This window comes from Schistocerca piceifrons, chromosome 1, assembly GCF_021461385.2.
Source record: "Schistocerca piceifrons isolate TAMUIC-IGC-003096 chromosome 1, iqSchPice1.1, whole genome shotgun sequence".
In the NCBI taxonomy this organism is placed as follows: domain Eukaryota; kingdom Metazoa; phylum Arthropoda; class Insecta; order Orthoptera; family Acrididae; genus Schistocerca; species Schistocerca piceifrons.
In genome coordinates, this window is record NC_060138.1 from 43,647,599 (window position 1) to 43,672,523 (window position 24,925).

At 41.3% G+C, this 24,925-nt stretch overlaps 1 protein-coding gene across 3 annotated transcripts in view; it reads right to left on the bottom strand.

Moving 5' to 3' along the window:
- LOC124793552 (sulfite oxidase, mitochondrial-like) overlaps window positions 1–24,925 on the bottom strand; it is a 169,032-nt gene that overhangs the window by 118,284 nt on the left and 25,823 nt on the right. For all 3 annotated transcript variants that reach the window (XM_047258030.1, XM_047258029.1, XM_047258031.1), the window contains one exon: window positions 19,798–19,973. In XM_047258030.1, coding sequence (XP_047113986.1) covers window positions 19,798–19,973 — 176 coding nt within the window. The remainder of the gene's footprint in view (window positions 1–19,797; window positions 19,974–24,925) is intronic.

Sequence of the window (24,925 nt, forward strand, 5' to 3'; positions counted from 1 at the left end):
CCATCCTTGTAACAATTGATGCCACTTCCTTATACACAAATATTCCGCACGTCCAGGGCCTCGCTGCGATGGAGCATTTCCTTTCACGCCGATCACCTGCCACCCTACCTAAAACCTCTTTCCTTATCACCTTAGCCGGCTTCATCCTGACCCACAACTTCTTCACTTTTGAAGGCCAGACATACCAACAACTAAAGGGAACAGCCATGGGTACCAGGATGGCCCCCTCGTACACCAACCTATTGATGGGTCGCTTAGAGGAAGCCTTCTTGGTTACCCAGACCTGCCAACCCTAAGTTTGGTACAGATTTATTGATGACATCTTCATGATCTGGACTCACAGTGAAGAAGAACTCCAGAATTTCCTCTCCAACCTCAACTCCTTTGGTTCCATCAGATTCACCTGGTCCTACTCCAAATCCCATGCCACTTTCCTTGATGTTGACCTCCACCTGTCCAATGGCCAGCTTCACACGTCCGTCCACATCAAACCCACCAACAAGCAACAGTACCTCCATTATGACAGCTGCCACCCATTCCACATCAAACGGTCCCTTCCCTACAGCCTAGGTCTTCGTGGCAAACGAATCTGCTCCAGTCCGGAATCCCTGAACCATTACACCAACAACCTGACAACAGCTTTCGCATCCCGCAACTACCCTTCCGACCTGGTACAGAAGCAAATAACCAGAGCCACTTCCTCATCCCCTCAAACCCAGAATCCCCCACTGAAGAACCATAAAAGTGCCCCACTTGTGACAGGATACTTTCCGGGACTGGACCAGACTCTGAATGTGGCTCTCCAGCAGGGATACGACTTCCTCAAATCCTGCCCTGAAATGAGATCCATCCTTCATGAAATCCTCCCCACTCCACCAAGAGTGTCTTTCCGCCGTCCACCTAACCTTTGTAACCTGTTAGTTCATCCCTATGAAATCCCCAAACCACCTTCCCTACCCTCTGGCTCCTGTCCTTGTAACCGCCCCCGGTGTAAAACCTGTCCCATGCACCCTCCCACCACCACCTACTCCAGTCCTGTAACCCGGAAGGTGTACACGATCAAAGGCAGAGCCACATGTGAAAGCACCCACGTGATTTACCAACTGACCTGCCTACACTGTGATGCATTCTATGTGGGAATGACCAGCAACAAACTGTCCATTCGCATGAATGGACACAGGCAGACAGTGTTTGTTGGTAATGAGGATCACCCTGTGGCTAAACATGCCTTGGTGCACGGCCAGCACATCTTGGCACAGTGTTACACCATCCGGGTTATCTGGATACTTCCCACCAACACCAACCTATCCGAACTCCGGAGATGGGAACTTGCTCTTCAATATATCCTCTCTTCCCGTTACCCACCAGGCCTCAATCTCTGCTAATTTCAAGTTGCCGCCACTCATACGTCACCTGTCATTCAACATCATCTTTGCCTCTGCACTTCCACCTCGACTGACATCTCTGCCCACACTCTTTGTCTTTAAATATGTCTGCTTGTGTCTGTATATGTGTGGATGGATATGTGTGTGTGTGCGAGTGTATACCCGTCCTTTTTTCCCCCTAAGGTAAGTCTTTCCGCTCCCGGGATTGGAATGACTCCTAACCCTCTCCCTTAAAACCCACTTCCTTTCGTCTTCCCCTCTCCTTCCCTCTTTCCTGATGAGGCAACAGTTTGTTGCGAAAGCTTGAATTTTGTGTGTATGTTTGTGTTTGTTTGTGTGTCTATTGACCTGCCAGCGTTTTCGTTCGGTAAGTCACCTCATCTTTGTTTTTTTATATATATATGACAAAGACCTTAATGGCTGAATGCTATGGTTGTGTGAATCTTTTTATTGTGCCTATCATGGCTCAGCATCTCCGATATATGGTGAGTAGCAACTTTCCTTCTCTCGTATTGTTGTATCTGTAAATATAGGTTTATTGGGTTACTTAAATTTCACAAAAGTGTTCCAATAAGACCTGTAATGTCTTCAGTTTCAGCACCTTGCCATAAATTAGCAAAGACTTAGATTCATAAATTAAAACAAAAAATAAATTTCAAAAAATAAATTTCAAAAATAAATTTCAAAAAATAAATTTCAAAAAAAGATTTGGAATGCCTAATTCACTTGCAACAGTGAAAAAACTAAAAAATGCAGCCATTCCAACTAGTGCAATTATAGTCTCTTGTGATATCAGCTGCCATTTTCCAATATTCGTGTTGCAGAGGAAAGTGGAAATTTTAACAGAACTGGCACATAAAATCTGAACAAATCCTGTGGAAACAGAAGATATAAGGATAGCAAAGGAAACAGGCTTAAGGCAAAATCATTTCCAATTTCAACAGGCTCTGTACAGTCAGTTTCATATGTTAACATTGGGGTCCCCATTGAGCCCCTTATTAGCTGAAATGTTTATGGATAATTCTGAACAAAAATTTCTAGATAAAGTTCCTCTAAGTTCTAAAATACAACATCAGACCAGATAAGTGGATAATGTATTGTGCTTGTGGACAGGTACCATCAGATAATTAAATAAATTTGAATTCACACCATAGTAAAATCAAGTTTACAGTGGAGTTCAGAGGAGAGACTATCAACTTTTTAGATCTCACAATTGAAATCAGTAAGCAACAGCATTTATTGAACATATACAGGAAAGTAACTTCAACAGACACAGTAATATCAGCCAGTTCCCCCAGCATCCCATACCACACAAACATGCAGCCTTCCATTCCATGGTGCACTGCCTACTTTCTATACCACAAACCAGACCAGATTTTCAAAAGGAATCGAAAATAATAGCACACAACAATGATTACAGTTCTGCCCTAATTGACAACATACTCAGCAAAAAGAAGAGACAGAGGATAACAGCAATCCTTTATCCACCTCAGAAAGCACAAAACCAAACTGATAACAAGTGGGCTTCCATGCTATATGTAGATAACACTTCACAGATTATTGCCAGAAAACTAAAATCCAGGAAATATACTCCAGCTTTTTGTGCTAGGAATACTGTTGCCAACCTTCTGTTCAACAGTAAAGATAAGATTCCACCTTTAGAACAGAGTAGGATTTATAGAATTTCCTGCAGTGTGTGTGTGGCAAATTATAAGTAGATCAACCAGGTAGAGCTATAACTACTATACTGACGGAGCATGAAAGGAGTTGGAGACCTAAACAGGAAGATTCCACATTTGCTGAACATGCTCTGAATGAATGTCATTCATATGATGTGAAATGTCATGTTCTCCATAAAGGAACCAATGGCAAACAACTAGCATTACATGAAATTCTGGCCAATAATAAACACCATTCAAAGAATCCTGACCTTGTCCCCAATGACCAAACACAGTTCCATTACTAGTCCTTTATTAAAGTAGCAACAGCCAGATATTATTTCTCTCATCATTAGATAATAAGCTTGTTATAACTGTTTCATATCCTCATTCCATAGCCTTCTTTCTCCCCCTCCCCCTTTTTGAATCTTTTCATCTTATTCACCAGTTTGTCATGTAATAGCCTGTGCTGTTTCTCATCTGTATAACATTTATAGCTTGTATTAAACAATGGAAAATTCAGATTGGAATAATGGCAATATTATGAAGAGGATAGTTGCTACTCACCATACAGTGGACATACTTACTTGCAGATAAGCACAACAACAAGACAGTCAAACAAGAAAGCTTTTGGCCAAAAAGGCCTTCATTGCCCTATAATTCTAGACACTGACAGAGGCCACATGCCACTGTTGTTTTGCTCTGCAAGGATTACCTGACAGAAGGATTCTGCCAGCTGTCAAATTCATTCACGTACAAACCCTGCCGCAGTGACTCCATTTCAGAACTCTAGCAGGATCTCCAGTCCCTCCTCAAATTCTTAGGCCCATCCCAGAATCTCTCCCTCGTGTCCATCTGTCTCCTCACCCTACCACTCCCCACACTCCTACTTTCTACATGCTTCCTTAAGTCCATAAACCCAACCACCCAGGATGCCTCATTGTGGACAGTTACTGTTCCCCCCACTGAGCGAATCTCTGCTCTCATAAACCAACACCTCTAGCATATTACCTGCAATCTACCCTCCTATATAAAAGATACCAACCATTTCCTCCACTGACTCTCCACAGTTCCTGTTACTTTCCCACATGATGCCCTGCTCATCACTATTGATGCCACATCCCGTTGCACTAATTCCCTCATGCCCATGACCTTACTGCTATTGAACGCTACCTTTCCCAATGCCAAACAGATTCCAAACATACAACCTCCTTCCTACTGACCCACAAATCTCCTTTGAAGGCATCTCCTACAAAAAATCTGAGGTAAGGCTATGGGCACCCACATGGCACCATGCTCCATCCAGTTTATTCATGGGCCATCTAGAGGATTTTTTTAAGCCACCCAGAATCCTGAAACCCTCACCTGGTTCAGATTCAGTGATGATGTCTTAGGGATCTGCTCCAGAGCTCAACGCCATCACCCCCATTTGCTTCACATGGTCCTTCTCAACCCAACAAGCCATCTTCCTCGATGTTGACCTCCACCTCAAAGATGGCTACCTCAGTACCTCCATCCATATCAAACCTACCAACCACCAGCAATAACTCAACTCTGACAGCCACCACTCATTCCATACCAAGAAGTCTTCTTCATACAGTCTAGCTGTTGCATCTGTAGTGACAAGCAGTCATTCTCGAAATATACCAAAGGTCTCATTGAGGCCTTCACAGATCATAATTACCCTCCAAATCTTGTAAAACACAGATCTACCATGCCTTATCTCTCAAGTCACCAACCACCTTCAAAATTCCCACTGTATGGCCAAAGATAAGCTTCCCCTCATGACTCAGTACAACCCAGGACTAGAGCAACTGAATCACATTCTCAGCCAGGGTTTTGACTACCTCTTGTAGAGCCCTAAAATGAGGAATGTACTATCTGCTATCCTTTCCACGTCAAGTGGTATTCTGTCACCCATTGCACTTACAAAATATCCTTACTCATCCCTACACAACCCCTGCTCTCAACCCCTTGCCTCATGGGTATATATCCCTATACTAGACCTAAACACAAGACTGTTCCATACACCCAACATGACATTCTTCATTTCATTGACTGCTTCGCAGCCTGTGCCATCTGGATCTTCCTACCAACACCAGTCTTTCTGAATCGTGCAGGTGGGAACTCTCCCTGTAAAAAATCTTATGTTTCCGTAACCCTCATGGCCTCAACCTTCATTAGTCATTAGCCTTTATCCACCTATCCCCTTCCCTGTTTCCATTGTAGCACTACACAGCCCTCTATTCCACCTATGCCACACAGTCTTTTTACTTATTTTCTGCTGTCTCCCCCCCACCCCCCTCCCTCCACCCCAACTCCACTGCCCTCCGTCAAATCTCATAACTGCACTTAACTGCCCTATATCCTCCCCACCTCATCCCTATGTGCTCCCACAAGCTGTTATCCCTCCCCCTCCCCACCACAGCCTCCTCCTTACACACACCAACCAGTTTGCTTCTCACATTATGCAATGCTGTTCCCAGTCTGGTCTCGGCAGCCAGACAATGTAATCATGTGTGTGTGGGAGGGGGGGGGGGGGGGGGGGGCACGCGGGTGCGGGTGTGCGTGCGCCTGTGCGTGGGCACGCGCACGCATTTATGCTAAAGGTGTGTGTGTCTGTCTTTTTGCTGTGCCTATCTGTGACCCAGCATCCCTGCTATATGATAAGTAGCAGCTATTCTTTTCAAATATTGTCATTTGTGGATTCATATACTTTCATATAGTTTTAATATTTGAATATAGTGGAATATTTGTTCACAGTCTATTCAAGTATTATATTATTCTTGTGTTTTGTATAGATACAGTCATAAAATGTCACATATTTTTGTACAGCAGTGAATTCTTGTTGAAGTTGTGTGGACTATCTGTTTAGTACTAAGTTATGTGATGATGGCCGCAGAAGCTGAAAGACAATTCATAATTAACTATTAAATAAATATTATGGTGGAACATTAATACTGTGTATTTAAGTTGATAATATGTCTATGTTCCTCCAAGAACCAAAGGAATAGTCTGCAAATACTTAAAATTACTGTTACATTACAAACACTGGCAGTAGTGAGAATTCATGATAACTGTGAAAATATCCCATATGGAACTAGGGTATTTGGGGCTGCCAAGACTTTTACAAACTGTACTGCAACTCTTGTTCAAGTTATTCATTGGTATTTCCGTATCACATGAATGTCATCCAAAGCTTTTCTTTCCTTCAAAGAAATATGGTGTTTTCATCAAAGAAAGTCAGATTTTGGCTTGATTTAAAGGACAGAAATTTGACAAATCTGTGTATCAAAGACACTGATCTGTACTTTCACTGGTAGAAGTTAGATAGAGTATTTTATTAGATTATTTCTTTAACATTCTAAACAATTTAATTTGTCTGCACAATAATTTCCAGCATAAGTACTCCAAACACCGTATGAGCTATAAGAATTGTCATCATTGCGTAAAATCTTTCTCCTGCAGCATCTCCTACATCTGTCATTGTTTTTCAGCAGACAAGTGAGGGCTCATTCATCTAGAATACAGGCAACTGTAATTAGGAACTACACACAGGTTGGTTATGGGTAGTGACATCACAGTCAAGCCTTGCTGACCGCATGCGTGAACACAGTTGGGACTTCTCATGTTTTCTGATGTGGTTAGTGAAAGGCTAGTACAAAGCTTTCTAAGAACAGCAGCCATTTTCACCATCTAGGAGCCATTTTTTCCATTGGGGGAAGAGGGAGTGAGGCTCACTCAGGCTTATGGTAGACCAAACAGACCTGTATGGAGAAACCTCCAATAACATGGTAAACAAGAACACAAAATTACAATAGATAACAAAACAAAGAGATATAAATAACTGTCATATAAACATGAACCATGAACGATGGACCTTGCCATTGGTGGTGAGGCTTGCATGTCTCAGTGATACAGATAACCGTACCATAGGTACAACCACAATGGAGGGGTATCTGTTGAGAGGCCAGACAAACGTGTGGTTCCTGAAGAGGGACAGCAGCCTTTTCAGTAATTGCAGGGGCAACAGTCTGGACGATTGACTGATCTGGCCTTGTAACATAACCAAAACTGCCTTGCTGTGCTGGTGCTGCGAACTGCTGAAAGCAAGGGGAAACTACAGCCATAATTTTTCCCGAGGGCAATCAGCATTAATGTATGGTTAAATGATGATGGCGTCCTCATGGATAAAATATTCTGGAGGTAAAATAGTCCCCCATTCGGATCTCTGGGCGGGGACTACTCTGGAGGATGTCGTTATCAGGAGAAAGAAAACAGGTGTTCTACAGATTGGAGCATGGATTGTCAGATCCCTTAATCGGGCAGGTAGGTTAGAAAATTTAAAAAGGGAAATGGATAGATTAAAGTTGGATGTAGTGGGAATTAGTGAAGCTTGGTGGCAGGAGGAACAAGACTTCTGGTCGGGTGAATACAGGGTTATAAATGCAAAAACAAATAGGGGTAATGCAGGAGTAGGCTTAATAATGAATTTAAAAAAATGGGAGTGCGGGTAAGCTGCTACAAACAGCATAGTGAATGCATTATTGTAGCCAAGATAGATATGAAGCCCACTCCAACCACAGTAGTAAAAGTTTATATGCTAACTAGCTCCGCAGATGATGAAGAGATTGATGAAATGTATGATGAGATAAAAGAAATTATTCAGGTAGTGAAGGGACATGAAAATTTAATAGTCATAGGTGACTGGAATTCGATAGTAGGAAAAGGAAGAGAAGGAAGCGTAGTAGGAGAATATGGAATGAGGGTAAGCAATGAAAGAGGAAGCCCCCTGGTAGAATTTTGCACAGAGCATAGCTAACACTTGGTCCAAGAATAATGTCAGAAGGTTGTATACATGGAAGAAGCCTGGAGATACTTTAAGGTTTCAGATGGATTATATAATGGTAAGACAGAGATTTAGGAACCAGGTATTAAACTGTAAGACATTTCCAGGGGCAGATGTGGACTCTGACCACAATCTATTGGTGACGAACTGTAGATTAAAACTGAGGGAACTGCAAAAAGGTGGAAATTTAAGAGATGGGACCTGGATAAACTGACAGAACCAGAGGCTGTACAGAGTTTCAGGGAGACTGACAAGAATGGGGGAAAGAAATACAGTAGAAGAAGAAAGGGTAGCTTTGAGAGATGAAATAGTGAAGGCAGCAGAGGATCAAGTAGGTAAAAAGACGAGGGTTAATAGAAATCCTTGGGTAACAGAAGAGAGATTGAATTGATGAAAGGAGAAAATATAAAACTGCAGTAAATGAAGCAGGCAAAAAGGAATACAAACGTCTCAAAAATGAGACCGACAGATAGTGCAAAATGACTGAGCTGGGATGGCTGGAGGACAAATGTAAGGATGTAGAGGCATATATCACTAGGGGTAAGATAGATACCGCCTACAAGAAAATGAAAGAGACCTTTGGAGAAAAAAGAGAAACACTTTCATGAATATCAAGAACTCAGTTCTAAGCAAAGAGAAAGTAGAGAGGTGGAAGGAGTATATAGAGGGTCTATACAAGGGCAATGTTCTTGAGGACAATATTATGGAAATGGAAGAGGATGTAAATGAAGAGGAAATGGGAGACATGATACCGTGTGAAGAGTTTGACAGAGCACTGAAAGACCTAAGTCAAGACAAGGCCCCGGGAGTAGACAACATTCCATTAGAACTACTAACGGCCTTGGGAGAGCCAGCCCTGACAAAACTCTACCATATGGTCAGCAAGATGTATACGACAGGCAAAATACCCTCAGACTTCAAGAAGAAGATAATAATTCCAGTACCATTGAAAGCAGGTGTTGACAGATGTGAAAATTACCGAAATATCAGTTTAATAAGCCACGGCTGCAAAATACTAACACAAATTGTTTACAGACAAATGGAAAAACTGGTAGAAGCCGATCTCAGTGAAGATCCGTTTGGATTCCGTAGAAATATTGGAATACATGAGGCAATACTGACCCTACGACTTATCTTAGAAAATAGATTAAGGAAAGGCAAACCTACGTTTCTAGCATTTGTAGACTTAGAGAAAGCTTTTGACAATGTTGACTGGAATACTCTCTTTCAAATTCTGAAGGTGGCAGGGGTAAAATATAGCGAGCAAAAGGCTATTTACAATTTATACAGAAGCCAGATGGCAGTTATAAGAGTTGAAGGGCACGAAAGGGAAGCAGTGGTTGGGAAAGGAGTTAGACAGGGTTGTAGCCTACCCCCAATGTTATTCAATTTGCTATATTGAGCAAGCAGTAAAGGGAACAAAAGAAAAATTCAGAGTAGGAATTAAAATCCATGGAGAAGAAACAAAAACTTTGAGGTTTGCCGATGACATTGTAATTCTGTCAGAGACAGCAAAGGACCTGGATGAGCAGCTGAACGGAATGGACAGTGTCTTGAGAGGAGGATATAAGATGAACATCAACAAAAGCAATGAGAGAATTAGATTAGGAAATGAGACGCTTGTAGTAAATGAGTTTTGCTATTTGGGGAGAAAATAACTGTTGATGGCTGAAGTAGAGAGGATATAAAATGTAGACTGGCAATGGCAAGGAAAGCATTTCTGAAGAAGAGAAATTTGTTAACATCGAGTACAGATTTAAGTGTCAGGAAGTCGTTTCTGAAAGTATTTGTATGGAGTGTAGCCATGTATGGGAGGGAAACGTGGATGATAAATAGTTTAGATAATAAGGGAATAGAAGCTTTCGAAATGTGGTGCTACGAAGAATGATGAAGATTAGATGGGTAGATCACATAACTAATGAGGAGGTATTGAACAGAATTGGGGAGAAGAGGAGTTTGTGGCACAAATTGACTGGAAGAAGGGATCGGTTGGTAGGACATGTTCTGAGGTATCAACGGATCACCAATTTAGTACTGGAGGGCAGCATGGAGGGTAAAAATTGTAGAGTAAGACCAAGAGATGAATACACTAAACAGATTCATAAGGATGTAGGTTGCAGTAGGTACTGGGAGATGAAGAAGCTTGCACAGGATAGAGTAGACTGGAGAGATGCATCAAACCAGTCATCGGACTGAAGACCACAACAACAACGACATAAACATGAACATAAGAAACAGACACATCTTCTCATTCATAGTAGTTACCGTGTTATTTTTGTTGTCTTCACTGTTTCGTATTACTTTCATTGATACCATACCTCTAACCTGAAGTACAATTTGATGTTCTTTTTGGTGAGATAGGGAAATCACTTCCCTTTTCAACTTTCCGGTACAGGGAACAAGCTTCAATATGACAGACTAAAACTAGCATTTCACAAAAGCATGAAAGTAGATTAAAACAAAGAGTGAAATCTGTATATACCACCTGCAGACAATGTTTTAGTGAGCACTACTCTCACTGGCCTAGGGGTCATTGGAAGAAACTCAAATGAAGTTTGATAGAGGGGGAGGGGGGTAGGTTGGTGCAGTGGAAAAGTTTCACCCATTGTGTGCAGTGCAGTTGCTGCATGATTCATATTGATCACCTTAGAAGTAACAATGTTTTGTAAAAGCTTATTTACAAGGATGCTCATATTCAGATGTGGAACTTATTTTCATGAATATAAAATTGAATTACAGCAGTGATTACTATTATTGATATGCTGCAAATAATGGCAGCATTGAGAACTGACTTTATGTATATTGATGTGTGCCAATAGCTTCCGAACGGAGCTGGTGCTGTCAAAATGTGAAACTATATTTACCATGCTTGCCATCTTCTGCAAGGTTCTTAAAAACTTTTTTGTATGACATGTGTGTGTGAAAAAATAATAATTTTTACTGCTATGAATATTTGAAAAACTCGTAAATTCAAAGATTAGTAATATTAAATTTGAACTTCCCCCATGATAAAAAATAATTAACATTCAATGCTCGAAACACTATCACAATGGCTCTGTGGCAAAATAGTGCCTTCTAGTGGCATTTTTGGAATTTCCTTCTGTTTTGCCTTTGAAACTAACCTGCAGGCACATTTCTGGACCACAAAAATAGGAAAAAAGTAATCTGTTCTCTCAAAGATCATTATTGTTTTAATTATTTGTAGCTTCTAGTTTTTGTAATGTAGCTTAACATGGCCTGCAGTGCCACAGTTGCATAATTTTGAATGGAGTAATGCAGTCAACCATATGCTTATTTCTTTGTCTGCCAACCTGTAGTGAAATAGCGTCAGTGACCATCACTGCATAGTTACTCACGTTTGTGTTTTTGGTACTGATAATCCTTGTCCAAAGGCAAAAGGGCTAATTTTTTTATTTTACTTATTTTGTTTACTGTTCTCATTCAAGTTTTAATAGTTGGACTGTGCCTGATTTGCATGAATATAGGAGCAGTTGGCAACAGTTTGTGAACAACTGATGATGCTGTTGGCTATGGTCAGCCATTTTCAAGCTGCTCCTCTGTGTTTAGCAGCAGTGGTGAAATTGGCATGTCTCATGGGGCACCTCAAGTATAGCTTGTTTCTCCCATGGGCTTTGCTGCTGAGCCACCTTCATTTGTACCCCACACAAGGGAACTACACTCATGCAGAGTGAGTGGCAGGTTGTAACCCATTTGTGTTGCCAAAGGCAATAAGTGAACAAGTGGATGTTCCTTCAGCAGGGTCTGAGCAGGCAGATGGGGGGGAAGCAGGTTTGCAGGACCTCCAATGCAGATACTTTATGGAGCCCCTCAGGAAACAACATCCAGGGCTGGACAGAGGTCAATGTGCTCAGTATGTAAAAACAGATTAGATGTCATGGGAGGGGGAGTACTCACTGCAATCAACAAAAATATTCTGTCTACCAAGTTTGAAATTGAGTTTGACTGGACACGAGTAAACAAACTTGGTGAACCCAAGTTAATCATCAGACATTTTGATCCACTACCTGACTCCACTGTGTTCATGCATTATTAGTTGCAGGTGATTTTCACTTACTAAGTATAGAATGGGACATCTATGGATTCACTGCAGGTGGTACAGAAAGGCATTCTTATGAAGTAGTTCTGAGCAAATTGTCTGACAACTGTCTTGAACAGCTAATTCAAGAACCCACACACAACAGAAATATTTTAGATCTTGTAGCTACAAACAGGCGTGATGTTACTGACAGCGTCAGTATAGAGACGGAGATTTGTGATGATGATGATGTCATCATAGTGACAATGGATACTTAAGTTAATAATTATGTCAACAATTAGAAGAGTTTTTGTTCTGTAAGTACAAATAAGCTGTTATTAGCATCCTTTTTAGACAACAAATGAGCATCATTTAGTTCTAATGTGATGGATGTAGAGGAATTATGGGCAAAATTTAAACTTATTAAAGTGTGTGCCAAGTAAGTGGATTAAGGATGGAAAAGACCCACTGTGGTTTAATACACTACTGGCCATTAAAATTGCTACACCACGAAGATGACGCGCTTCAGATGCGAAATTTAACCCACAGGAAGAAGATGCTGTGATATGCTAATGATTAGCTTTTCAGAACATTCACACAAGGTTGGCACTGGTGGCGACACCTACAACATGCTGACATCAGGAAAGTTTCCAACCGATTTCTCATACACAAATAGCAGTTGACCAGCGTTTCCTGGTGAAACGTTGTTGTGATGCCTCGTGTAAGGAGGAGAAATGCGTACCATCACGTTTCCGACTTTGATAAAAGTCAGATTGTAGCCTATTTTGATTGCGGTTCATCGTATCACGACATTGCTGCTCACGTTGGTTGAGATCCAATGACTGTTAGCAGAATATGGAATCGGTGGGGTCAGGAGGGTAATATGGAACGCCATTCTGGATCCCAATGGCCTCGTATCACTAGCAGTCAAGATGACAGGCATCTTATCGACATGACTGTAACAGATCGTGCAGCCACGTCTCAATCCCTGAGTCCACAGATGGGGACGATTGCGTGACGAACAGTTTGACGACATTTGCAGCAGCATGGATTATCAGCTCGGAGACCATGGCTGCGGTTACCCTTGACGCTGCATCTCAGACAGGAGCGCCTACAATGGTGTACTCAGCGATGAACCTGGGTGCACGAATCGCAAAATGTCATTTTTTCGGGTGATCCAGATTCTGTTTACAGCATCATGAAGGTTGCATTCGTGTTTGGCGACATCGTGGCGAACGCACATTGGAAGCATGTATTCGTCATCGCCATACTGGCGTATCATCCGGCGTGATGGTATGAGGTGCCATTGGTTACACTTCTCGGTCACCTCCTGTTCGCATTGACGGCACTTTGAACAGTGGACGTTACATTTCAGATGTGTTACGACCCGTGGCTATACCCTTCATTCGATCCCTGCAAAACCCTACAGTTAAGTAGGATAATGCATGACTGCATGTTGCAGGTCCTGTACGGGCCTTTCTGCATACAGGAAATGTTCGACTGCTGCCCTGGCCAGCACATTCTCCAGATCTCTCATCAATTGAAAATGTCTGGTCAATGGTGGCCGAGCAACTGGCTTGTCACAATATGCCAGTCACTACTCTTGATGAACTATGGTATCGTGTTGAAGCAGCATGGGCAGCTGTACCTGTACACACCATCCAAGCTCTGTTTGACTCAATACCCAGGTGTATCAAGGCCGTTATTACGGCCAGAGGTGGTTGTTCTGGGTAGTGATTTCTCAGGATCTATGCACTCAAATTGCATGAAAATGTAATCACATGTCAGTTCTAGTATCATATATTTGTCCAATGAATACCCATTTATCATCTGCATTTCTTCTTGGTGTAGCAATTTTAATGGCCAGTAGTGTAACAAAATTTGGAAAATGCTGAGGAAACAGAGATTGTTGTACTCTTGATTCAGAAATGTCAACAGGTACAAGTTAGCAGAAATTCATGTGTGTATAAAAAAATTGATGCATGACGCATACAACTTCCACCATCATACATTGGTGAAAGATCTTGCCAAGAATCTGAGAAAATTCTGCTCCTCTTAAGAATGGTAAGTGAGCTGGAGGCTTCCATTCAGTCTCTCATTGATCATCCTGGTGTGACAGAAGAAGACAATAACAGGAAAGCTGAAGTTTTAAATTTCATGTTAAACCACTTTCTCGTTTTATGTTATATGGAAACTTGTCATTGACCTTTCTTTGCACCAGAGTACATAACTCCACTCAGAACCTTAGACAAAGGGGAGAAGTCAACATGAAGATAATTGCACCAGAATACATAATTCCACTCAGAACCTTAGACAAGGGGGAGAAGACAACATGAAAACAGTTTTTATCTCTTGCACTGTGATTGCAAAAGTCACTGTTCAGTTCAAACTGATTTTTATTATCAGAAGCAGATTTTCTTAAAGAGTAACTATATTGGGAAGTGAGCATAAGAATTCCAAGTTCCTTAAAGAGGTCACTGAAAGATATGTTGTTATCTGCTTTAGACAAAATTCTTACTGGGCACTTATGCTGAATAAGCACTTTATTTACGTAATTTGTATTGCCAAGAAAATAATTCCATAAGACAATAGACAATGAATATTTTGTGTAGAGTATTTTATCCCTTTTATGAGATGTGATATACACTCCTGGCTATACCCGTGGCTATACCCTTCATTCGATCCCTGCAAAACCCTACAGTTAAGTAGGATAATGCATGACTGCATGTTGCAGGTCCTGTACGGGCCTTTCTGCATACAGGAAATGTTCGACTGCTGCCCTGGCCAGCACATTCTCCAGATCTCTCATCAATTGAAAATGTCTGGTCAATGGTGGCCGAGCAACTGGCTTGTCACAATATGCCAGTCACTACTCTTGATGAACTATGGTATCGTGTTGAAGCAGCATGGGCAGCTGTACCTGTACACACCATCCAAGCTCTGTTTGACTCAATACCCAGGTGTATCAAGGCCGTTATTACGGCCAGAGGTGGTTGTTCTGGGTAGTGATTTCTCAGGATCTATGCACTCAAATTGCATGAAAATGTAATCACATGTCAGTTCTAGTATCATATATTTGTCCAATGAATACCCATTTATCATCTGCATTTCTTCTTGGTGTAGCAATTTTAATGGCCAGTAGTGTAACAAAATTTGGAAAATGCTGAGGAAACAGAGATTGTTGTACTCTTGATTCAGAAATGTCAACAGGTACAAGTTAGCAGAAATTCATGTGTGTATAAAAAAATTGATGCATGATGCATACAACTTCCACCATCATACATTGGTGAAAGATCTTGCCAAGAATCTGAGAAAATTCTGCTCCTCTTAAGAATGGTAAGTGAGCTGGAGGCTTCCATTCAGTCTCTCATTGATCATCCTGGTGTGACAGAAGAAGACAATAACAGGAAAGCTGAAGTTTTAAATTTCATGTTAAACCACTTTCTCGTTTTATGTTATATGGAAACTTGTCATTGACCTTTCTTTGCACCAGAGTACATAACTCCACTCAGAACCTTAGACAAAGGGGAGAAGTCAACATGAAGATAATTGCACCAGAATACATAATTCCACTCAGAACCTTAGACAAGGGGGAGAAGACAACATGAAAACAGTTTTTATCTCTTGCACTGTGATTGCAAAAGTCACTGTTCAGTTCAAACTGATTTTTATTATCAGAAGCAGATTTTCTTAAAGAGTAACTATATTGGGAAGTGAGCATAAGAATTCCAAGTTCCTTAAAGAGGTCACTGAAAGATATGTTGTTATCTGCTTTAGACAAAATTCTTACTGGGCACTTATGCTGAATAAGCACTTTATTTACGTAATTTGTATTGCCAAGAAAATAATTCCATAAGACAATAGACAATGAATATTTTGTGTAGAGTATTTTATCCCTTTTATGAGATGTGATATACACTCCTGGAAATGGAAAAAAGAACACATTGACACCGGTGTGTCAGACCCACCATACTTGCTCCGGACACTGCGAGAGGGCTGTACAAGCAATGATCACACGCACGGCACAGCGGACACACCAGGAACCGCGGTGTTGGCCATCGAATGGCGGTAGCTGCGCAGCATTTGTGCACCGCCGCCGTCAGTGTCAGCCAGTTTGCCGTGGCATACGGAGCTCCATCGCAGTCTTTAACACTGGTAGCATGCCGCGACAGCGTGGACGTGAACCGTATGTGCAGTTGACGGACTTTGAGCGAGGGTGTATAGTGGGCATGCGGGAGGCCGGGTGGACGTACCGCCGAATTGCTCAACACGTGGGGCGTGAGGTCTCCACAGTACATCGATGTTGTCGCCAGTTGTCGGCGGAAGGTGCACGTGCCCGTCGACCTGGGACCGGACCGCAGCGACGCACGGATGCACGCCAAGACCGTAGGATCCTACGCAGTGCCGTAGGGGACCGCACCGCCACTTCCCAGCAAATTAGGGACACTGTTGCTCCTGGGGTATCGGCGAGGACCATTCGCAACCATCTCCATGAAGCTGGGCTACTGTCCCGCACACCGTTAGGCCATCTTCCACTCACGCCCCAACATCGTGCAGCCCGCCTCCAGTGGTGTCGCGACAGGCGTGAATGGAGGGACGAATGGAGACGTGTCGTCTTCAGCGATGAGAGTCGCTTCTGCCTTGGTGCCAATGATGGTCGTATGCGTGTTTGGCGCCGTGCAGGTGAGCGCCACAATCAGGACTGCATACGACCGAGGCACACAGGGCCAACACCCGGCATCATGGTGTGGGGAGCGATCTCCTACACTGGCCGTACATTACTGGTGATCGTCGAGGGGACACTGAATAGTGCACGGTACATCCAAACCGTCATCGAACCCATCGTTCTACCATTCCTAGACCGGCAAGGGAACTTGCTGTTCCAACAGGACAATGCACGTCCGCATGTATCCCGTGCCACCCAACGTGCTCTAGAAGGTGTAAGTCAACTACCCTGGCCAGCAAGATCTCCGGATCTGTCCCCCATTGAGCATGTTTGGGACTGGATGAAGCGTCGTCTCATGTGGTCTGCACGTCCAGCACGAACGCTGGTCCAACTGAGGCACCAGGTGGAAATGGCATGGCAAGCCGTTCCACAGGACTACATCCAGCATCTCTACGATCGTCTCCATGGGAGAATAGCAGCCTGCATTGCTGCGAAAGGTGGATATACACTGTACTAGTGCCGACATTGTGCATGCTCTGTTGCCTGTGTCTATGTGCCTGTGGTTCTGTCAGTGTGATCATGTGATGTATCTGACCCCAGGAATGTGTCAATAAAGTTTCCCCTTACTGGGACAATGAATTCACGGTGTTCTTATTTCAATTTCCAGGAGTGTAGATGGGAGGGTTTGTATAAATTTTAAAAGGGGTGGGTAATGAAGATAAGAGCATGATTCACACGAACAGATAAATTATGACTAACACAAAACACACAGCACACCTTTCAAACAACCCTCGCAAACAAGTGTGCCTGATTCATCATCATTTGCCATTTCAGAGGGTTGCTAGGATTTCCTTTGGGGAACTCGATGGTGGATGTGTGACAAGTCCATTCTGTAGGAGACAATTTAACACCAAACCTCCTCCAGTGTCTCACTCAAGTACCTGAGAGGTAGGGATCCTAGGGAAAGGGGTTTCCTATCTTTGGGTCTATCTTCTTTCTCTTCTTTGATCCTAGCATCCACATCTATTTTTTCCTTTTTTACTTCTCATTTGAGGACCTGTCTATTTTTCCCTTTTTCCATATTCATAAACTTCTATTGCTGAAGTCCTTCCTTATTTCTGTGGTTTCTAATAACCTACATCTTATCTTTATATAAGAAGGCTGAAGAATCAGACTACACAAACACACATCTGCATATACACAAGTATACACTTGGACACAAACATTCAATTACAGACTACAAAGTCTGTCACGATGTGAGAACCGCCAAGTGTTGTAGGGGAAAATGTGGATACATCTAGAAATATGTACACAAATATAGGAAGCTACGACAGTTCTACATTAAATATATATAAGAAAAGGTGTATATAAACTAAGAAAGAGGCATGAGCAAAGAGAGAAAATGAAAGCTGATCAATAAGAAATGTCAGTATAATAAATACTCCAATGAATTGAAGGATAGTGGGACATGAATAGTAGATATTGACATAGTATCTATTGAAAGTATAGAAGTTGATAAGTGGAGGAGGACTCTAGGGAGTAAATGATGTATTAAAGAATAAATGTGAAGCTTAAGATACATTTATATTTTTACCAGAAAATACTTAATTATATTATACATAGAAATGTATACTATGGTAATGAACTGTGAGGCCTACTCAGAAAGGATAAGGGCACCATACCCGGCATTCACTAACTATAAAGGGAAGACGTAGCTATGTGGAGATAGGATGGTCTGTGGCCTAAAGAATTGAGATGTTTTGTAAGGGGCATACCTACCAGAATGGAAAGAGGAAGTGCTCTCATAAGGTCAACCCACAAGCAAGGAATAGGTGCTGGTCCTTGGAGAAGGGGACAGTATCATGACTTAAGTCACAAATTTTACAGGAATTATTCTGGAAAGTATAAACTCTATGAATGACTAGCATTATTATGTTTTGAAGAAATAAATGAGAGTCAAAAGAACACATTTGCTTCACCCAGAGTTCCCCCAAGCTAGAACTAATGAAAATAGTACATACTAAGAAAAAGGTAGCACAAAAAGACAAAAATTGAAAATAGACTACTCATGTGTAATAAACACCTAAGTTTTCAATTGAAAAAGAAAATAAAGAAAAGAGAAAAAGTCCTCACAATTCCTGAATATTAGTAAAGCTGACTAAAACCATGATTAAATGCTCATATCTTAATGTCAAAGTAAAATAAGAATGAATGGAGAAACAGTAACCGAAAGATTGTTCACAGTTATTCAAAGAAAAGAAATGTATACTGTTGAAATACAAAATGTTATTATGTGTGACATTAGTTGCATAATGATTGTGATTTGAGAATGTCTGCGTAAATTCTAGAATGTCTCAGCCTTCTACCGTCTCGAACACACGATATTCTAGTTATGACTGTGGGATGGTAGAATCCTACCCACAGCGTGTCACATTTTTGTGCGTGCAGGTTTAAAGTCAATCCCGAGAAGAAAATAGATGCGGTGGTCAAACGGCACCAACAAGTACTTGTAGGGCAATCCATAGATGTTTTAGAGGAAGAACCATGGAGTTTTTATGCAGCTCTGTTTCTATTGTGTCATTGACTATTGTTATGTGAAAGAAGAACAGTTGAAAAAGTAATCTTGTTAGAGGCAGGACCTATTTTATGATGCATGTGAAGTAGAGTCATGGTTATTAAGCCAACGCTTTTATAAATGTAATTAAATTTGTTTCTGACATTGGATGGAGCGAGTGGCTTACTGGAAGTCATATATGTATGAGGAAAGTGAGAAGTTTATTCTGTATGGAGTTCAAATATACCATTGGTTGAAAAAGTAAAGTTTGCATATCTACTTATCACAAGTAGAGAGAAAGGCTTAAATATTCCTGTTCCTAGCATCATTCTACGGAGAAGAAGTCAAGAGAGTTTTCCAACAGCCAGATAGACAGCAAAGAAGATCAGCTGCAAATCTCAAGTGAGTCACCTTGTACAAAAGAAGTGGGAAGTTTGTACGTCTACTTCACGCTTTAAATCAGCATCAAAAATGTTAGTGTGTCAACTATATCATGATATTCTACCACTGACAGACAAATGCAACTGAATGAAAACAAAATAAAATAGACTCTAGGGTTTATGTAACATGGCTACAGCACTTTAGCTAATGCGAACACTTAAGAAAGACTATCATGTAAAATAGTCTAGAGTTAAGTCAGGTGGTATACCTCTGTAATGGCTGTATAGACCCCATGTTGCTGTAATTCCCAATGTAGCAGCTGCTATCTTGAGAACATACTTATTTGCTTTTGGTTTGTATCCTCCACTCAAAAATCTCAACAACTGTTTCTTGTCAGTTCCAAGGGCTTCACACGACTGTTTCAGTAGTTGATAGGAATGGATGCTGTTGCAAAAGAAAAAAAATACAATTGATCTTTGTGACTATTTTAATGAAAATTTTCTACACTCCTTTCATTCAGTTTACAAATTGGCACTGTATCACTTCAGTGATAAAACACCTAGCATAGGAACACACAATACCACAGGTAGTTAGAAATGTTTTGCTGCAGAAAAGTGCAGAGCATTAGCAGCAAACTTCAATATCTAGTTCAATAATGAATACAAGTAAACAGCCATAGGTTTGTGATGCTCTGAAAGTAGGCAACAATAATAACTGTGAAGAACGTATGGTTTATAAAAATGTACTCCTATAATGAATACGACAAGTAAAGAACAAAAAATAAATAACCTGCGTAAACATAAGCATATAAATAATAACTTTAACTAGAGATTCTGTAGCACTGTCATGCTTCATGACAACAGTCACACAAGGTAAGTCTACCGTGTTGTTATGGCAGTCATGTTCAGTAAACCAATTGCTCTGTAACTCTCAACTGTATATTTAACACACACACACACACACACACACACACACACACACAAACCAATTGCTCTGTAACTCTCAACTGTGTATTTAAAACACACACACACACACACACGGAGGTGTTGGGAAAATGGCCTCATAAGAAAGGATGCTCGAGACATCAAACTATGAATGATTGTCACAAACTTTATAGACATCTGGCAGTTACTGATCAGACTCCCTTACCTGTAGAGGACTCACAAAGATGACCGTTGAAGGGTTGGGTTGGGTTTTATGGGGGAAGAGACTAAACTGTGGGGTCATCGGTCTCATCAGATTAGGGAAGGATGGGGAAGGAAGTCGGCCTTGACCTTTCAAAGGGACCATCCCGGCATTTGCCTGGAGTGATTTAGGGAAATTATGGAAAACCTAAATTAGGATGGCTGGATGTGGGATTGAACCGTCATCCTCCCAAATGCAAGTCCAGTGTGCTAACCACTGCTACATCTCGCTTGGTGATGGCTGTTGAAAAGCCAGTTTTTGGAAAAATTTTTAACTTTCCTGGGCATGGTGGTGTTTAAACTCATATGATAACAGGTGCTTTAATGAGCTGTAAATTATGTATTATTCCTGATAAAGCATGAGGTACAGCAAATAATATAATATTTGCTTGAGGATTTGCAGTCATTTTGCAGGAAACCTGAAGCCACTATTTCCATTGAAATTAAATCATTTCTTGGTTATTTCTAAGGTATATCGTACTCAAAAAAGTTTGAACCATTTTGGTTTCATTCTTTGTAATGCACCGCCAACATACATAAAAAGGCTGAAGAAGGAAACTGCTTTTAAAGCAGAGTTAAAAATATTTCTTGTTGTGTAGTGTTTCTACAGTCTAAGTGAAAATATTAGTTACAGAAATACCAGGCCCTCATTTCTTTTTGTGTATTTTTTTAATCTGCAAGCAAATATACCATCTATGCTGGTATGTATTTCAACAAGAATGTTTCTGCTGTTGGTTTCCTGTTTTCTCTGTTTCAAATGAAATGCAATTCACATCTTCAGAGAAGGAAATCAGTTGCAACAATAGTTGTGATCGATATAGTGTTGACAGGTGTTTGTGTGTTTATTTTTCAGGAGTGTAATATAACAACATTTCTGCTGTAACTAACAAATTTGTGTGTGCGCAACTTCATAGTTCATGTGTGACGTCTGCACTTGATTCGGCTACTAGAGGCCACCCGGCCTACTAGTACAACTGTAGTTATATGCACAGCCTGCTGGCTGCACCCCGTGTTAGAACTAATGATTATATAGGCTAGAGCAAAAGACTCCACTAGTCACTTGTGTGTTGTCTGTATATGTACTTTGTGTCTCAAGTGTTCATTCTTTTTCATCTAATAAAGTTCCAGTGTTAGTACACTTTGGCGATGGCTACGGTGTTCGACTCCGCATGTGCCACTTCAATCATTGGTCCTATGAACTCAATTTCCATAGAGGCAATGCTTAACTCTCTTTTTGAGCAAAAGCAGGAGCTGTCAGTTGCTATTTCCAGTTTAATGACTATCTTGGCATAACATACAGCCCTACCAATAATGTATCCAGTCCTGTTCCCTGTGTACAACAATACAGCAGAAGACTGGGACACTTATGAAAAATGCCTGCAACAACATTTCAAGGCATTTGGGGTGACAGATGTAAACTTGTGCAAGGCTCTTTTTTTGTCATGGATCTTACATAATGTGTATCAGTTGTTGTGTCAGATTGCCTCCTTACAGGAACCTCCCAATCTTTCTTTTGATCAGCTGTGCAAGTTACGTTTTCACTTGTAAATGTACTCACGTTATTGCTGGTTGCGTGGAGTTTTACCATTGCCAAAAGCAGCCAAAACAGTAATATAGGGCATGGACAGCAGAACTACATGGATTTAGTCATTGTTATTTTGTGACAAATGTGCAGATCAAATGATTCAAGGTGCAATCATATGTCTTGGTGCTGGTAGGAAGCTTGAGAGCAAGCTCTACAGTGTGAAAATCCTGTGCTTATTGAAGTATTAAACACAGTTGAGTCATTTGAAGTTTCGCAGGCTGCAGGTAAACAGATAGAAGCCTGGTCCAAAGTTTCAGAAATCAGTTCCTCTCATCCTTCCCAGCCTTCAATCCTTTCACAAGGCAACAGAGAAGCTATTGCAGCACAGTCCAACAGATGTCTCAGCAACCTATAGGTAATAGTTGTTCACGAGAACAACAGTCCGTATCACAATGGCAACAGCCTCATGCTCTGCAGCCTTCACACTCTTACTGTTTCATTCAGTATGAATAGATTGTTTACCCCATGCACTGGGCAATGAGTAATATGTGCCATTAAAAAGGACACTTTGCTTCTGTGTGTAAATCTCTTCCAAACCTGAGTGAGTATGAAACAAATGTGGATGTGAACAGTGTGTCAGCAGTGATGATGTCTCCAAACAAGTTATACACTGAAGTGCATGTGTTTAACAAACCACTGAGAATGCAGGAGGACACAAGTGCAGTAGCAACGTTGGTGAATTGTCGAACTTACATGGATTTAGGTTCTCCCCCTCTGGTTACAGTTTCATGGAGGCTGGTGAGTTATAACAAACAACAGTCCCATTCTTGAACAGTTTTCTGCACCTGTAACTTACAAGGCTGTGGTTCATTCATTAACATTCGTAGTTGTGGACAATGCTTACACTGAAAATCTGTTTGGTTTGGATCCTCCTTTTAAATTTTTTGCATTCTCTATCAATGACAAAGTACATTCGGTTTTTGATCACATTCCATATCAACAGTTAGATGATCTTTGAGCTAAATTTTCTCCTTTATTTTCTCCTCAACTGGGTTGTGCAACAAAATTTTAGGCTCATATTATGATGAAACAGTCTGCCCACCCCTGTTTTCGCTGGGTCTGCCCTGTACCAGAACTTTATGGGGTCAAGTAATAGCAAAATTAGATCATCTTAAATCCCTTGATGTTATTTGACTTATTTCTTTCAGAGAATGGTAAAAACCACTGGTTATAGGGGAAAACACCTACAGGTAAATTTTGCCTCAGCAGTGATTTTAAAAAAATTTAAATACTGCCTGTCCTTTGCCATGCCCTGATGATCTGGTGACAAGATTTGCAAACACTTTCTTGGTTTTTGGGGGGACCTTGTGTGCCCCCACTTCATGGACTGTAATTTTTTCTCGCAATTGAAGTGTTTCACCCAAGTCTCATCACCAGTTATGATTCGATCCAGTAATGAATCACCATCTTTGTGGTAAGCCTCCAGAAATGTCAATGTTGCCCCCATTTGCTGTTCTTTATGGTGCTCATTTTGCATCATGCACAAAATTTGTGGTAGCCTAGCTTTTGAGTGACAATTTCAAACAACAAAGTTCATGAAACTTGTGGAAAAGAAAGTGAAAGTTCCATTATTGTGATGTGATAGTTTTGACAAATTGTTTCATCAACTTTAGCGACAAGATCGTCAGTCACAATGATCGGATGTCCACTTTTCTCTTCATCGTGAATGTGGGTTCGGCCATTTTTAAACTGAATGCACCATTTCCGGACAAAACATTTACTCATTATGTTGTTTCTGTACACTTTGCACAGTTCACAATAAATTTCTATAGGTTTTAGGTTTTTTGTCAACAAAAACAGTATCACAGACCACACCTCACACCTGGAAGGATATTCAATTGCAGTACACATTTCAAAAAAAACCAGATGTGCAGAGACGTCCCCGCTGTCACGGATGGATGCCGACTGAGCATTCCGAGCATGCACATACCAAAATATACATGATCGGCGCCCGCCTATCGGCATCAGATGGAAACGTTCCCTACTTTTTGAATAGCCCTCATATTATGTAATTAAAATGTGATTTTCAGTGTGCTGGGGACAGCTTATGCCAGCATACCCCCGACGACAAATAGGTTGTGAGAAGATCGATAGTAGGTGCAACCAAAGCACCTATCAGGAGAGAGGCCAAATAGAGACTCACAAGCAATGCGCTGCCAACACACTCTCGACTTTTAATATTTAGATCACTGCTGCAGACCGGAGGGCCCAGTCAGTCAGCCAGTGCGTCAACGAGTCCAGTCACTTGCAGTTGCAGTTGCAGTTAGCTCAGGGTCAGTCAGTACCTGGTGACCAGAGCAGTGTACATAGTGGGACTTTGTACTTCACCAGCAGTGAGGCTAGTGTGGACTATTATGGAGAGCTCGTACCACAACACCTGGACTATCTTAAGTAACATCTTGTTCTTATTAATAAAGAACCCTGTTAATACATGTGTGCAGTTTGTGTTATAGTAGAGGATACTGGCCACCAAATAACATCCTCCCTCCTTGCTTCCCATGGTACAAGTCTACAGTGACAACAAGATGACACAAAAACTGGCGACAAGTATAATTCAGTGCAGATTTTGCTTGCTTCTCTTATGTTTTAGCTTGCAGGTTTGCTTTTTTTTTTTTGCTAAAACATAT